At 36.5% G+C, this 17584-nt stretch overlaps 1 protein-coding gene across 6 annotated transcripts; it reads right to left on the reverse strand.

Moving 5' to 3' along the window:
• Positions 1-130: 130 nt before the first annotated feature.
• LOC148878519 (NOL1/NOP2/sun family protein / antitermination NusB domain-containing protein) lies at positions 131-17152 on the reverse strand. 6 transcript variants are annotated; one of them, XM_088955894.1, is made up of 19 exons: positions 16840-17152; positions 16256-16318; positions 15863-16017; positions 15452-15565; positions 15055-15120; positions 14420-14503; positions 14237-14323; positions 12284-12375; positions 12128-12188; positions 8177-8236; positions 7276-7336; positions 5751-5858; positions 4098-4216; positions 3920-3991; positions 3636-3721; positions 3160-3256; positions 1669-1979; positions 722-1118; positions 131-407 (listed from the first exon to the last, which is right to left on the reverse strand). In XM_088955894.1, the coding sequence occupies exons 1-17, from the start codon at positions 17075-17077 to the stop codon at positions 1851-1853; spliced, it is 1692 nt and encodes a 563-aa protein (XP_088812020.1). In that variant the 5' UTR covers positions 17078-17152; the 3' UTR covers positions 131-407; positions 722-1118; positions 1669-1850. The 6 variants fall into 6 exon arrangements, with proteins under 6 accessions (XP_088812020.1, XP_088812021.1, XP_088812017.1 ...); XM_088955895.1 differs by lacking the exon at positions 722-1118; XM_088955891.1 differs by having other exon boundaries at positions 722-1979.
• Between the last annotated feature and the right edge of the window lie 432 nt (positions 17153-17584).

Genomic DNA, 17584 nt, shown 5'->3' on the forward strand with positions numbered 1-17584 from the left:
CTGGGTCGGTTTTAAAAACCTTGTTAGAACCTGAAGATTCTAAAGATTTTTCCCACTGCTTGGATTGATAGTGACTCCATCCTCCCTGTTGAAGTACACTGCTTCTAGACCCTCTCATTGTTTCACTCTATGGATGGGAAATAGTTTTGGAATTTGATAATTAGATGACTGCATGCCTGAGTGGCTATACAAGAACACAGCTTTGAGGGTGAGAGAAGCTACTTTGCCAAGAAAAAAAATGCCAAGGATTTTTACCCAGTCTGCCCCTCCCAAGACCCCAGATAGCCAAGGCCAACATTAGATAATAGCCTGTTTTATGATTGCGTGCTTGAGCAAAGATGCACCTGGTCATAAAATCATCATAGCCACAGCTTCATGGTTGGGTCTTGAGTTCCAGTTAAGAGGACCTGCAAAAGTTTTCCGGAAGGATGGGTCATGAATATGCTAAGTAATATATTGTATATATAATATAATATACATATATTACACTGAGCATTTTCAACCTCCATTCTAGTTCGACTCCATAATCTAATGCTTTACCTTTCATACAGAAAATGAAACTAGAAACTATAAAGCCAACAACCATAGACTACAAGTGGAAGCATATAGGTGGTAAGTCATAATGAACACTTTCAACCGGTACACACACACACAAACGAGAGAGAGAGAGAGAGAGAGAGAGAGAGAGAGAGAGAGAGAGAGAGAGAATGCAGTAATATACCTAAAAAGAATTTTGACCAACAAGTAACTTCCTCTTGAAGGAAAGGTAGATAGCATGACAGGGCCCACTGCATATTTGGCCTTGGTCCCCGAGTGGCTGCATAAAACATCCTCTGCCTGTTTGTGCAGAGAAGCTAAACAAGAAGGTGTAGAAAACACATGCCTTGATAAGGTGCTGAAAAACTCTCTTAGAAAGTAGAGGTTTTATTTCTATATTTTCTATTTCTCTCACTCAGTTTCAAAACCCTGCTCTCAGAAGAATGCAGAAATTTTGCTCTTCTCATCATGCTAGTTGCTTTTTACTTTACTTCTAATCAGGTCTCTAATTTATTTATTTGTCTGCCTCATTTCCATCTTCCCCAATCTTTGCATCCCTTGATTTGACAAAATACAATTTTCTGTTGACAAATTTCAAAAATCAGAAATAATAAACCAGGTCTGTGTTCCAATGGATAAAAACATTTTGGAATGAGTAAATTCTCATTTCATACAAACTATAATCAGATCTTAATCTGTTCTGCTCATGTGCCATACTTGATAGCATCTCAGATCACATAAACCCCTTGAAAAAACCAAGATTAAATGACTCACTTTGATGACAATATTTTCCCATTCTCAACATCAGTTCCTCACCACAAATGAATCCTTATCACCTAGGAATCTATGTAAACTATTAGTTTCTCTCAGAGGAATTTCTTTCATTTCCAGGGATAGAACTCCATGCAATATTGAGATTTTAGAGTGATTATAGACAAATTATACCCTTAGTCTAGGTATTTTCTCCTCCACATCTATCTCCAGCCCACCTTTCCTTTTTCACTCTCCAATATCTTTCTCCCTTTTTGCTATTGTTAGTGACTTCCTTTTAACTTTCCAAACTGCTCATTGATCCACCTGTATCTCAATTGCACAGAATAAACTTCTCAAAAATTTAACCAAGATTATTACCATTTTGTTGTGCTGGCTGAACTGGGCACTTCTTGCAAAAATCAGGGCTTCTGATAAGATGCTAGACTCAGAAGAGGATTTCTTTCTGATGACCATAAAAGACATGAATTCCTATTCGCCGAAAACAACTAAGCTAACTTCCATATTAGAATTTAACCAGGGTTGCTGAGTGACATGTTATTCTAGGATCGGACCAAACGAGCAGCAAAGGACCCATCAAGAGAATGTTTCAATGGGTTGGAGAAATAGAAGCCACTCTCTGTTATGAAGTCTGGAGGAACATATCCATCAGCAGGCTCTATGCGGAAATCCTGCAAAAAAAGGAAATGACAAATACAATAAATTGACAAGTAATCCTATGATGTAGCACTGCCAAAAATCTATTTTTTCTTAAGTCTCCGTCCTTTAGATTTTGCATTTGGAATTATCAACCATGTATTGAACCATGGAAAAATAATTTCATTGGATCATGTTGGATGGTTAAATGTAACAAGAAACCAAAATTTACTATTATAACAGTATTCCAACTTCCAATTGACATGCTATTCCTAGAGGACACAATGCAAGAGGCAGATATTTGAATGATCTATATCAATGAAAAAGTACGTCTGTAGAACAAAATGATAAACACTAATCTGGACTAGACCTGTTCATGGGCCGGGTAGCCCGACAAGCCGGCAGCTACCCGGCCCAGCCCAACCCTCGGACGGGCTTGCACATGGATTTTAGCCCGTGGGCTTGACCTTAGGTCTAAAAGCCCAGCCCAACTATTTTTCGGGTCGGGCTTGGAATTTGTCACAAAAAACCTGGCCCGAGCCTGGCCCAACCCGGAATTTTGTAATTTCTTCTAAACCCTAAACTCCTAGCCGACTAACCCTTTCCCATTCCCTCTTTTCATCTTCTATATTCCCTCCTCACTCTCACTCTCAAGAACCGACACGAACCCAGACAGGCAGCCACCGTTCTCAGTCTCAGAGGCGAGCTCAGACACCGGTCGTCTCTCTCTCTCTAGGTCCTTATTCTCACTCGCACTGTCACACATTCTCAGGAACCAGCGAACTCAGGCACCAGTGCCAGCCGCACCACCAGTGAACTCAGTCGTCCCTCCGGCAGTGAGTCCTGCATTTCTCAACTTTGTACAAGTCATGCATTTCAGCCTCTGTTACTTTGTAGTCTGTAGTCTACACAAGTTGTCAGATCGGGTTTCGGGCTCAAGCTCGGGCCTGAAAAAATTCTGTTGATGAAGAGCAAAAGCCCGGCCTGGCCCATGAACAGGTCTAATCTGGACACTGATATTTTTCATTAGTTTGGATAATTCTTGTGTTCATGTGCATATTTTGCTTGCATGAAACTCAAAGACAATCAAGGAATCAGTTAAAATTTTTCCATAAAAAATGTCACTTTCATGCTTTAGTTGCACTTTTCAGAAGTTGAAAAAGGGATGGAATCAGGAAATTAGACACTAGTTGATTTATATTTAAAAGTTCTTACTGGATGACTAAGAAGAAATGCTGCTACTCTCTTCTCATTCTCCTCAGGATCAATGGAACAAGTACTGTACACCAGTACACCCCCGGGCTTCACCAACCTGGAATAGAGAAATACTTAAAATTCTTGATGAAATGGATAAAACATATGAAGAGCATAAGTTCATTTCTAGAAATTAAATACCAGCAGGCATGCATACAATGAAGGTAAATTTTTTTTTTTTTGAAAAAGGCAAAGTATAGCATATTGTATTAATCACTGATCAAGGTCCTTTGTACAAAGAGAAACTGTACAAGACAACCCACTATGGAGGTAAAACCCACTACAAATATATTAAGGCTTTACCTATAATAACCATTTTGGTATATCATAGAAGTATAGACCACAAATAATGAAATGACAGACACTCAAAAAGGCACCATGAGAGGAAAGGGGGGAAATGAACAGGATTACAGGAGGATTCATGAATGGACTCTCACAAGGCAGCAGCATTGAGGAGCTCGCCCTGTAAATTTTTCAGTTGTTCCATATCCTCTAGTTTCTTATTCCAACGCAAGTCCGGCCTCTTCAAAACAAAGTTAAAGAGAACAGAAGTATTTAGTGAGATGCTCTAACAGTTTTCTAGAGAATGAAATTTAAAAAAAAAATAGTTAAAGTAATTTAGTTTAAATGATAGGATAAGAAAACACATGCGTCCTCCACATTGTAGTAGCCGAAATAAAAATGAAGTTTAAATTTCAACATAGTCATATGGAAGAAAAACCTTAGAAAGAACACCAAGTCCAGAACAGGGAGCATCCAACAAAACCTTATCAGACTTCACTGGATTCTTTTCCTGGAAAGAAAATAAATCAAATAAGAAAGCATAAATTTTTTGATGAATAAGAAAGCATAAATTGTTCCCAGAGGAATATATTTTTCCTATTATGCAATTTACTTACAGAAAATATGCGAAGATCAGCATGGATGAAGGTGATCACATCATCTACTCCTTGCAATTTGGCAGTCTCCTTGAGAATTCTTAGTCGGCCATTGTTAACATCAATTGCAGATACCATACCTGCAACTCAAAAACATATTAATCAAAACTTATCACCCGCAACTCAACAAGAAACAGAGCATTTTATTTTAAATTTTATCAAAAACAGAATATAAACAATTCATATAGTTCCAAAAGCCCAAAATCCTTGAGGCACAAATAAACAGGAAGCCTAAAGGATCAGGTTGGAAAATATTAGGTCATTCATCTTTTAGCAAGGAAATAACAGAAATTGACAGGCAATAAATATCTGTTACACAACCTATGACATGTATGGAACAGAAAAGGGTCAAAACCTTGCTCATCCATTGCAACCCACGAAGGAGCTAGCATGCTAAAATTTAACAAGAGAATGACAGCTTAGTCTAAACAATGTTCTGTGAAGTCGAAACATTCAGACCATAACAATAAATTACATTGAACAATTAAAACATATTGGATATCTGCAAAAAGGACAAGTTAGACAAAGTCTTGGAAATATGATGCTGATCCACCCCATCTAAATGAGAGCCTATCCAAGAATTCAGGCCATGATAACAAACTAAAGTGAGCAGCTAATTCATACTAGATGGCTGCAAACAAGAAACTCCGGAAATCTAGACACATGTCATTGCTCCAGCCCATCTAATTGATGGCAACCCTTGGATTATAACTGCAAGTGCAGATGATTCTCACCATTCAGTTAGTGGTTTCTTCTAGATAATCATAATTTATAAGTTATAAACAACTAATGGACTATATGGCAAGGGTTCAGATTCATCTTGTTTAGAAGGTGTGTGGGGAAACCCGGTACCCCCAAGGGTTGAAGCTTTCACATGGCTGGTGGCTATGGACAGCATCTTGACTGTGGATCATTTGAAATCAAGAGGCTTCAGTATGGCTAACAGGTGCTGTTTATGCAAAGAGCAGAAGGTGAATGTCAGATGTTTGTTTTTCAGTTGCAAAATTGCTGATATGGAGATTGTTTACCACTATGTTTCGGGTATCTAATTTTCATCCAAACTCAGCTTCAGAAATTGTTTCTTCATGGCCAAAGATAAGAGGTAGCAAGAAGACGAAGGTGATTTGGAGCTGCACTCCTTTTGCAATCTGTTGGAATATTTGGAAGGAGAGGAATGAAGAACTTTTATGATAAATCATATAGCTTGGACAAGGAGGACCTGGGGAAAAACATAGGGGAAGTTTTGGGATTTCAAATGTGTAATATGGAAAATTTATATTGATTCTGGAATTTCTTTTATTTGTTGTATGCGTGATGCCTTGTCACCAACAGCTCGTATTCTTCTATTATTTTAATGAAATTTTCATTTTTACCAATTAAAAAAAAAGTCCACAGACAGACAAACACATGCACACTCAGAGATACACAGAGATTGTTTGGAATGATAGATCGTCTGGTTAGTGCAACTATTGAAGCTATGGCTCATCAACTGAACAGTCTAGATTGATGGCAGAAAGACCACTGGTAGGTAATAGATAATATCTTTTAAGAAGAATTACTCTTCCCTGTTTCAGAACAACAAAGCAAGCACTATAGTTAAACTTCAACTGTTACCTTTTCGACTCAACAGTGATGCCATGAAAAGGGTCTTGCCTCCAGGTGCAGCACAACAGTCAATGATGGTTTCTCCAGGATGTGGATCCAGAAGAGAAACCACCAAACCTGTAGTCAAATCTTGATATATTAATTTAATACAAAATGCTACAACTAAGAAGATGCAACATGATGGAAGTTTAATGATAGGGAAAATATCTCTGTTCTCTAACTTTTTGACTGAAAAAGAAAAGAAGACAACACATAACCCAACATGCCATTTGTGCCTAACGCCTTGATAATTTCTTCTACATGATAACCGCTGTCTATAGGAATCTTGAGAAACTCTCTATGATCTTTTAGAAATTTGCCGTAGTTTTAGTGGTCAACTACAATCATATTTTCCTACCCCACGTGCATATATTACCAAACTAGCAAGGCTTCAAAATACTTGCATCTGGTAAAAAAATTGTTCTGATTGAATTAGGATTTCTTCCATAATGCTAAGATATCCAAAAAAGAAAGTGTTGGGATTAAGATGTTGGAAGTTTTAAGATTGTTGTCATTGATTGATGCTTTGTATCTTCCTTTTTTAATTCAAGCTTGAGTTCCAACCATGGACGTTATTTCCTACAATTATAATGTTATGCAATTCATAGATTATCCATACATATGTTTTTTATTGAAAGGTGCCTTTCTATTTGTCATAGATTATACATATATTAGTAAATATGTAGTTCAGCATAGGCCCCAGCATTGGATAAAGCCTCCACACCCTATTCTAAACCATGCCCTCACTGATGTCAGGTGAATAGAATTGACCTCCACACTCTATCCCGGCCGCAGTTATAAGTACTAAGGGTGTCAATGGACCGGTTTTGGATTGGATCCCGTCCAGTCCAAAATGAATTTGGACAGATTGGATGGACCAACAAGACATTGGATTGGACCAATCCGGTCCAAAATATTTATTGGATTGGATTGGACCCGGTCCATCCGTAATAAATTTATAATGGATTGGATTGGATTAAGCCAATATCTGGTCCATTGATATAAGATAAGAATATAGGTGTTAATGGACTGGGCTTGGGTTGAAACCAATCTAAATCAAAACGAATTTGAACAGATTGGACGGTCCAGACATTGAATTGGACCGGTCCAAAATGGTCTAAAATATTCATTGGATTGAGGATTAGACCTGGTTCATTTATAATGGACTCACATTGGACTAGACTGGATTGGACCAAATCCAGTCCAATTGACACCCCTAATAAGTACATATGGGCAGAAAGGAATAGATGGTTGTTTCAGAATGTTTCCAAAGATTTGGATGTTTTAATTTCCTTTTCGTATGGAAAGCTGATCTCTTGGGTTTTAGTTGCAAAGGGGCTTCAGACTTCTGGCCTAGGGGCTCTGTTGAGGTCTAGGAGCTTATTTGAATTGCAATGTAGTGTAGTGGGAGCAATTCCCTGGTTGGGGATCTGTTGTACTCTATTTGATCTTTTAATAGAATTACTTTACCTTTTCTCCAAAAAAAAAAACTGACCTGCACTCTCATCCTGAACGGAACACAGACCTTCTTTGAGTAATCCAGCTTGTATGACAATCTGAAAAGCATGACATGTAAGACATTCAGGATAACAAAGAATACTTGAATGACACGTAAAAAGTCAAGCATCAAGTAACAACGATGACTAACATTTCACAATCTGTTTACAATGGCATTCAGAAATATGTGATACACAAGTAATAATTGTATCAAAATTTAACCCAAAAAGTACTGTAACTATTATTTATATTGAGGTTGGATTCAAGATAATAGGTGACCAGAAAGAGACTGTTGACAGTTGTCCATCAGTCCATGATGAATCCTCATAAACCTTGTAAGCTCAGCAAGAACTGAAGTTAAATTTTTCTCTGCAGTTGCACTTTGCTTATGCCTTGGCCTTGAGCAACTGGCATTAATTGGAAAAGGAAAAGGAATAGAAGTGCAAATGGATGGGATCATGATTCGATCCTATTTGGTCAGATTCCAATACCCCCCCCCCTTCAGATCAGATATATTATTTATTTGTTTATTTATAATATGTTTATATTGCATTTTTGTAAATTTTTTATAAAAAGACATGTATATATATGAGAATAATAGTTGAAAAAAAGCTTGTATTTTTTGTTTTCTTTATGTAGACTGTTATGTTTTTTTCCCTTTTAATAATTTGTTAAATTTTGAAGAAATTAAATTGGATTGGATCAGATTCGGATATCCGACATCCTTAACGGATTCGAATTCAAAATGATATGAGATCCAATTGAATCAGATATAAGGTTTATATCCAATTCGGATATACTCCAATCCGAATCCGATCCAATCTGTTTGCATCCCTAAAAAGGAAATTGCATGCATATCCAAACAAATGACTGTAGAACAAAATACATGGAATATATACCTGCATCCCTGTTCCGATACGAACAAAATCATCCAAATGTAAAGATGGCTCATGTGGAACCTGATATTTGACAACAAATAAATAATATAGCATTTTTATGAAATATATACCAAGACAACTTAAAGTACTTAAAATAGGAATACTTGAGAACATTCTGGTGGTAGAGAACTTTTTTTTATAAGTAAAAAAGAGAAATATATTAGGAAAAAGAAAAAGCTTAGTACAACCACCACTGGTGCCAAGTTGGCACCACAAACAGATAATAACAGGATTCGAAAGACTCTCTTCCTTCCTCCTCTTTTCAAACTCCTCGAGAGCTCTTCTAACAAAAGCCTCGTCTCCCAAGAAAAACAAACCCAATGATCTTCCAACTTCTATCTCTTTATCAACAAGCTTCTTAATATCCACGCCTCCTTGATTCACCTTCTCCCCCATTGATACCATCTCCCCCTCCATCTTCTTAAATTCCTGACTAGCACCCTTCATCCATTCACATTTAATTGACTCCTCCCATGAAAGGCTCACCAAAAGATCCAGCTTCTTTTTCAACACCTTCAACATCTGGCCATCCCTAACAGGAAAATACGGTCTTTGCAATTTGGGTTTGAAACCCCTTTAATTGTAAACCTTTTTGAGTTTATTGGTTGGGCCTGCCCCAATCCTCCTTAAGACGTGAGAAAACCTTGGTAACATCCACGATGTGAGTCTTGTTTGAAGATTTTATCTTCTACGTAGCCAACACTGAAGCAGATGACTTGCAACTCACCAACTCCTTCCTCCTACGGCCCAGGTCAACACATACAATTTCCATAAGTTACTTTAGACAATTATGTTCTTATTATTTAAGCCTATGATAGATACTTTTGATGATTTGCATATATTCAACTCAACTAAGCCTTATCCCAACTATATGGGGACTGGAGTGAGCTACATGAATCCTCTTCCACTATTCCACCATTCAGTGTCATATCCATTGTTAAATCATGGCCCTCAAATCATTCCTCACTACTTCAACTGGTGTCCTTTATGGTCTGCTCCTAGCTCTTCTAGACCCTTCAACGTGTAAAAGATCACTTCTCACAATGTCACTGGTCCTGATATTATAGATGGTCTTCTCTAAATATGAACTGATCATATTTCAGTCTACTCTACTTACTGTCATTTTATTACCTGTTGGAGCTATTCCTAGGTCCGTTCAAATAAATTCATTTTTTATCCTATCCTTACTAGTTTTCCTACACATCCATTTCAACATTTTGCATTTCTTCTACATTCATTTTTTTATGTGTTGTTTTTTGGCTTCCCAACACTCTACTCTATACAACATTGTTGGCCTTATAATTGTTTTACAAAATTTTCCTTTTAGCCTGAATAGTATTCTCCTATCAGGACTCCAGATACACCCCTCCATTTTGCCCATCCTGCTCTAATTTTATGGGTAGCATCCTAATCAATCTCTCCTTTGTTATAGACTAAAACCAAGGTAAAGAAAGAGGTCATATTGAGAAATCTTTTGGTCTCAAATCCTAAGTGTACCCCAATTTCCCTTCCTATTATTAGTAAACTTAGATTGCATATATTCCGTTTCAATTCTGCTTATTCTAAAATCTCTCATTTCATAGGCATTTGTCCATAAATCTAATTTTGCATTTTATTCCTCTGTAGCTTCATTAATTAATACTATGTCATCAATAAAGAACACACAATTTAATGATTTTTTTGAAAGGTAAAATAATGGATTATATTACTGAAAAGAGGGCAAGAGCCCCTCACCATAGGTACAATTGTACAAAATAGAGTAGCATATAGGCCTATACACCTATACAAAAGTATAATGTGTACCATGACTGTCTTCACTATTCAATCATTTATCAAAACTACAAAAAGAATCCTTTCCCACTAATTCATGAGCTCCCTTTTACTTATATCCTTGAATTCCTGTACACCTTCCCATTCTAACAAACATCTTTCTATATTCCCTACAATCTTCTCCAGTGCAGGCGTTTATCCCCCACCTGATTGAAAATCCTGCTATTATTCATTATAATATATATATAATTTTTATTTTAGTCCAAGAAGACTATGGTCACACTCCTATTTCTGTTGAGTTCTTCTAATGAAGATTCCACTTCCAGATTCTCTTGGTTTGTGCATTGCATCATATCTGTAAAAAGACATATATCTTGTTTCCATCATACAACAGAACTTCACCACTTGATTAACCAAGTTCTGGACACCTGACAAATAATTCAAGCAAAAAGAGAAACAGAAAATTGGATGATGAATGCACTTAGGCTATGTTTGGTTTGAAGGAAAAAGTAGAGAAAGGAGGGGAAAGATAGGGAAACCTTTACAAATCTTGTATCCTTACCTTTCCCTACCTTTTCCTTCAAACCAAACGTAGCCTTAAGAATTGCCTATCATTTATAAATTAGAAAAAGACAGAATGCCAACTAGCTCAAATTCTTTTTTATATTTCTATATGTTTTTTACCTTCTAAATCAAAATTTTCTTTCATATTGCTTTCTTCGAACAGAAGAACAATGTGTGTATGCATTTTGAAACTAATACCATCATCATCCACAACTTATCCCAACTATATGGGGTCAGCTACATGAATCCTGTTTCACCAATCTGTTCTATTTAAAGCCATATTCACTGTTAAATTTAGTGTCTAAATCATTTCTTACTACTGCATTTTGAAACTTATATCTACACCATTAATGCTACAAGCATGAATCACAAAACCATATGCAGCACTCCAGCAGTTTAGATAAGTCATGAGCCACCGCTTGGATGGAAAGTAGCCCAAAATGATAATAAGAAGCTAACTTCACACTCTTCCAGCGAGAAGAGCCAACAGTACAGCTTAAAAATAAAGTAAAATATAGATGACAATATAAATTATAAAGAATGAAAAATATGTAAACAGTAAGGAATTTAAGATTTATAAACAATAAGAGATCCTAGGATTTTCCAACTTTTATGATTTGTTGCTAATCACCCATTCCAGTGCTCCAGCTTTTTCTTTATCAGTGAAAGATAATTTTATTAATTTAAGAACAGATTACAAGTACTTTCCAGAGTAATACAGTATAGAAAGTCCCCAGAATACAAAGACCATCTATCCTCTATTTTTACATATTCAGCTACAGTTTTGCCTGAAAAGGCGAAGGCCTATCAACTCTCTGTTTTTCTAGAGTGTCTGCCAGTCCATTTTCTGTCCTTTTGGTCCACCCAAATGTAGAGTTAAATTTCTTGGCCAGTAGTTCAATCTCCCTGAATGCAAATCTGTACTTCCATGGTGCTGAACTCACTTGCTTATCCCAGAAAATGGATAACAGTGAGTCCCCTTCTACTTCCAATTCTCTAGCTTCCAGATGCACTGCTAATTTCAAACCTTGTAAGAGTGCCATTGTCTCTGCCTGAACCGAGCCTCCATTCCAGTGCTCCAGCTTAATTCATAGATGTTGACAGTTTATGTCCTGTTATGCTTTTTATTATTATCTATTGTTGGGCCTAGGCTGTTGCCCATTATCTTTATTGTTTATAATGGTTCTAGTTATAGCTGCTTTAGTGGGGACATTATTGTCCTTGTACACAGCTTCATATTTTTAATATAAATACTAATGAGTGGGGCGGCCAATACACTTTTGGCACCCCTTTCTTCTTCTCCCATCTTCTTCTTTCTTCTTTCCCTTCTTCTCCAAGAACTTTCTGCTTCTTTTTTCACTCTCTTCTCTTATTTTCCCTTATTTCTATTTTCTACTATAGGTAGGCCATGTGCATAGTGTAACATGATGCATATGGACGCATAATCCAGTAACAAGTAAATATCCAAAGAGTTCTAATGCCAACTTTGGAATTACAAGTTCTGATATTACAGCTTAACTATATGCAACAGCCAACAGGTACACCCAGCAAACCCAGATAGGAAATAGTAGCAGGCACCTTTAATGTCTTAAGCCGCATCATGAGGTCATCTCTTGTAAATCCTTTCCGTCTGTTTGCCCTGAGATTGCATTAGAGGAGGTGTATAGAAATCAGTCACATCATCCCTTAGCCATTTGATAGCATCAACTGAAGAAAAGAAATTTAATTAACAACCTGAGGCTAAAGCTGGGATTGCTGTTATTCCACATCATCAATCTTATAGCTGCTTCTTGGCCAAGATACTTTGTCCACCGCCTTACCATCCACTACATCGAAAAAATGTATAAAATATTAAAAGTTATATTGCAGATTGCTTATACACAGACTTGTCATACCATCAACTAACAAGCAAAACCAATTCACTTTCCTCCTAATAGAGCATTAAGCCCCAACTAAAACTGCAATTTCAAGAACAAGGGTGTAATCATGTAATGAAACAAATGTCATTAAAAAGTAACAAACTGATAGAGAGGAAAAAATGGGAAGATAATGCATATGAGCCCAAGGGCCTAAAAACCAGTACTCACAACCAAAGCCAAAGAAGCATCAAATAGGATCTAAGGCCCATTCTAACAAGCTCAGGTTGAAAGCATTCGAAATAGTTCTCCAGATCATATGGGCCCAAATGATATTTGAAACATTATCTACAATCAAAACCTTTTAAAATTGGACTCTATAAAATGTTGATTAGATCTTGAAGATTTGCTAAAAGAAGTAAAAACTGTTTATAAGATTAAGATCTTGAAGATTTGTTCCTGCTAGGTTTGTAAAGATTTAAGATTTTTTTTAGTTGCAAACCTTTTATTCAATTCAATATTTACTATTTAGGATAATAGAAGTCAGATGCTTTCTAAAAAAATGGATAATAAAAGTCAGGTAGATATCATAACGCATTCTCTACAAACAATGATTATATGCAGTACTGCTTTGAGAATGAAGAATGATTTTTCCTACTGTTTCGGGTTAGGACTGACCAGAAGCTCTATTGATGGTGGTGGTGCTTCAACAGCTTAGGTGTTAATTGCAAAAGTTACTGTTGCTAATTCCTGTAGACGTATTTAACTCAAGCATATAATGCCACATAAAGTGTCACCCATGTACAATAAGGTGTTAGACGATGGCATCTCCTTCAGCTTCCAGAAAAAAAATTGTAATTTAACAAGGATTGTCTATCTTGCATATACAAAGATATCCTAACATTATGTAATTTAACAAGGATTATCTGACAATCATGAAAACACAGGTTTGAGTCTGAGAGTAGACACTTCATACTAAAAGGCTGGAGGAGAGGTCCACATTCAGTCCAAACTCCCAGCAGCCCAAATAGCCAAGACCAGCATTGGGTAGTGAACTTTAATCTGGCTAATTGTGTGCCAGTGCTCTGTCAGCTTTTCTCAGGTTTGAGTTGACCAATCTCAACCAAATTTCCATCCAGGGATGTTTTAACTTTTAAATGTGAAATTTCCAATGTTAACTAACTAATTGCTACCCTTACTTAATACATATTCTTGATCCACAACATCACCAACCAATGGAACCAGATGGTATATCCAACTAGTGCAATTATCAAGCCATGTACCCGAACTAAATGCACAGAAGTAGAAACCAATGTTGTCAGACTCAGATCCATATGTTTTAATCATTGGGTCACAGGTCAAATAGTTCAATAATCCAGTTCAACCTTTCAACTTGATCAGATAAAAATTGCAAAAAATTTAAAAAGAATATAAAAGATATGAAATGGTTCCAGGTTATCTTTTAAAGCTAAAGCTGCATCAAAAAAGCATGAACTTAGAAATATTAGAGGTTGCAACACCTATTAATAAATACATTTGGGGTTTGTTTGACCAAGACAACATTTCTAAGACCCAGGCAACCAAAATATTATTTTAATAGTCTGACCATCCAGTCCTTCTGAGTCTGACAACAGTGGTAGAACACTGATTTGCAGAATAATAGAACATGAAGCTCTCACAATTCTATCCAAGACAACATTTGGGAAGAAAAATGTTGCTTAAATCAGCCAACAAACAAAAATCATGCTTTTGTTAAGACTGGGAGAATGATAATTCTATCCAGCTTAACAACCAAAAGAAAGGAAAAAAACGGTAATGATAATAAGCTTACAACTGGATGGGAATAAAGAATAGCAAGGGCACGTGCTTGTGCGCGATCATTGCCTTCTAGTTTGGGCAGAGGAAGGGAGTTCTTTTCCTGAAGCAAAAGATGCCTGAAAGCTAACCACTTGATGAAACAATTTACAAGTGATAAATGACTCAAAGAGAGCATGTTATAAAAGAAATGCCAAACCTTAAGTAAAACCAACTTCCGCAAAATCCCATTGACCAAGTTTCCCGCACCAGGCCTAAGAGCAGCCTTCGCAAGCCTCACATTCTGGAAATTTATGACATGTGCCAAAAATAAAACTATAAAAGTATAAATAACTTGGCCAAAATTGATCAGAGGATTTTTTGACCTAAGTCACTACATAAGATATAGAAAATGTAATGCATACAAAAGGATTGGCCCATCATTTTATTGGTTCCATCTTGGAGATCTCCTGCACCAAAATATGCAAGTTCAGATGATTCTAACCATCCTGAAACATCTCTTTCTCTTTGGCCATCCTAAAAGAAAGTAACAGAGTAGATAGTCATGATCATCTGATTGTTTTGTTTCTAGTGAAGCAAATCTCCAGTAAGAATTAGGATGCTGTTTGTGAATCTTCAGCATGGGAGACAAATATAAAGTCTGACCATTTTCCATTTATGCTACATCTGAAGTATAGAAATTAAGTAATATTAAACACTAGGTCAGTCAAACCTTCACAAGTATTTCTTGGTTAGCAAGTCCCAACATTTTTTCCTTTTTTTAAATATAAAAAATTTTTAAAAGAGAAAAAAACACCATTCAGTTATCTTGTCAAAAAGAAAAACAAAAGATACCTCATCTACAACTGCATATGGTGGCATTTCTAGCTTGACAATCTCGTAGAAACCAATTCGTAGAATCTATAAACATAAAGAAAACCATCTTAACATAAGTGAAATACTATCAAAAGACACTTCCCATATCCAAAGAATTTTCTAGGCCATTCTTGTAAAGTAATAATTATGTTTGTCAAACCCACACACCCACCCCCTCCAAAAAAAAGAAAGAAAAAGGAAAAACAATTCCATCAATGAACAAGTTCGGCATATGACAAAGAGATAAAATATCTAAGTTAAAATGAAGATAGGGAAATGGACAATTCATGTGCCTCTAAATGTGATGCTTTTTCTCTTTACTGTAAATATGATTCTTCTTACTCTACAATAACTTAAACCATAAGCGAAAGAACACCTGCAAGAGAAGAGGTTCCATGCCTCTAAACATGTTTTCTTCATGGCACAGTGACATTATCAGATGATCCAGATACCTCCTCCAGCGAATGGTACCTCCAACAATGTCAGTCACCTATGACACAAAGATAAGAATTTAACATTGGATAGAAGCCTAGAATATAATCTCTCAAACCCTTTCAAACAATAAGGCTGATGAGTCCCCATGGATGTCCTAAGAGTAAAAAGGAACTACAAAAAAGCACCCTTTTCTCAATTTTTCTGGCACAACTATGTTATATATATTTAGCAAATCATTAGATCCAATACATTCTTAGATGTCAGGTGAGTACATGTGTGGGTGCTTTGTGTGTATGTGTGTGTGTGAGGGGGGAGGGAGAGAGAGAGAGAGAGAGGATGAAGAGGATATTACCAGTCTAAGATCTCTATCATCCAAGTCACGAGTGCGAAATCCAAGGGTTCTTTCAACATATCCCATCTCATTATTCCCAGAACCCTTTCCTTTCTCATTCAAAAGGTCAGCAAAAGCACCTCCTAGTTCTATCCGCATTAATCTCACTGCAGAGACTGCACCCAGAAAAAGGAGACAAAAAAAATAAACAAATAGTTACGTTAAAAAAATATGTTAAATAATCATTTTATTCAGGGTACAATTTCATAAGTAGTAATAAACAAATTCGTTGGAACTTTGAACAGAAGAAAGTATACTTAACAACACTTCAAGTCTCACACCAACGAATGATGAAGTACGCTAATGAACAAACCCGATTAATTGCAAACCAACTTAAGAAGTGAACAAGTTTACCTGCTCTGTGAGGTGAAACCTCCAAGTTCAGCGCGTCAGTTTTCCTCGGTAGATTGAGAGAACCTGAAATTCAGTCTCTATGAGCTGAAACGTTGAATTCACCAAATGGTGGCGGAAGAAAATCCCGCAGCATTTAGGAGACAAGGAGAATCATGTTCTTGTTAATTTTCGTAAGTGCCCAACATCCCCCCACCCCAAAAAAATGAAAAATGAAGAAATAAACGTCTTCAGAGCAAAAATAGGGGTCCTTTTGGCATGTAAAAAGTATACAGATTCTAATTTAAATGAAACTTTCACATTTGGGGGTCCTCTGATAGAAATGGAGGCCATCATTCTAACCGGACTCTGGAAGTGGATTAGGAACTGATATGGTAGAATTAGAAGCCATCCAACCGTCTTTGTCTTTTTTCTCTTATGAATTCGACTTTGTCTAAGTTCATAGCCACTAACATCACGAACCATGTAAATTTCGAATCGAGGAACAACACAAAAGTTCCATCGAAACGTTAAAGAGGACATCTAATAAGTGTGACAGTAGTGAAGACTAAAATGTGGCTGCGAAGAGGTGCAGAAACGAAACCTACCTCTTCTGGGATGGGAATTTCGCGACTGGGGCTCACGATTTCTCTTCGCGAACTTCAAATGCTTCGGATAAATCTTATTTCCACCTACAGAATTAGTAGCTCGAAGAAGATGCATATAGGTACGGGCCATCAATGGCGGTATTATAGGCTGGGATAGAGAATTCTCGCAGGTAGAAATATTTGAGTAAGAAATAGAAATCGAGAAAGCAGGATAAACGCGGGAAAGTACTGCATCCATTTTCGGAGGAAAAACAGCAAGAAACGAGACGCAGCTTCCACCGGAACTCAGCGAGAATAGAATTGTGGATAACGTATCTTCGTAGCTAAATTAATAAGACCCTGTACTATAGCGTTATTGGAATACCAAAAAAAGTACTGTGGCCTTAGTGAATAGTGACAATTACCCCTTTAAATTTCATTTACAATAATTAAAGCCCCCATTACTATAGAATTATTAACAATTACCCCCGAACTTGAAATTTCATTTGTGATAAAGATCTCTTAAAATTTTCACTTTTCAATAAATACCCCTGTTAAAGTAATGTCAATTTTCAATCCGTTGTTTTTAAATTTCCAAACTACACTTTTCTTATTTATTTGAATTATATATGATTCGATTAGATTTCTAAATATAACACTCAATTCCTTTTGATTGCTTTAATAGATCTTTACAAAGTTTCGGTTGGATTCAATATTTAAGTGGCAAAAGGTTTATTTCTAATAGATGTGAATTTAGGATGTGTCT

The sequence above is a fragment of the Nelumbo lutea genome, chromosome 1 (genome assembly GCF_056320005.1).
Source record: "Nelumbo lutea isolate HS-2025 chromosome 1, American lotus-T2T, whole genome shotgun sequence".
Classification (NCBI taxonomy): Eukaryota; Viridiplantae; Streptophyta; class Magnoliopsida; order Proteales; family Nelumbonaceae; genus Nelumbo; species Nelumbo lutea.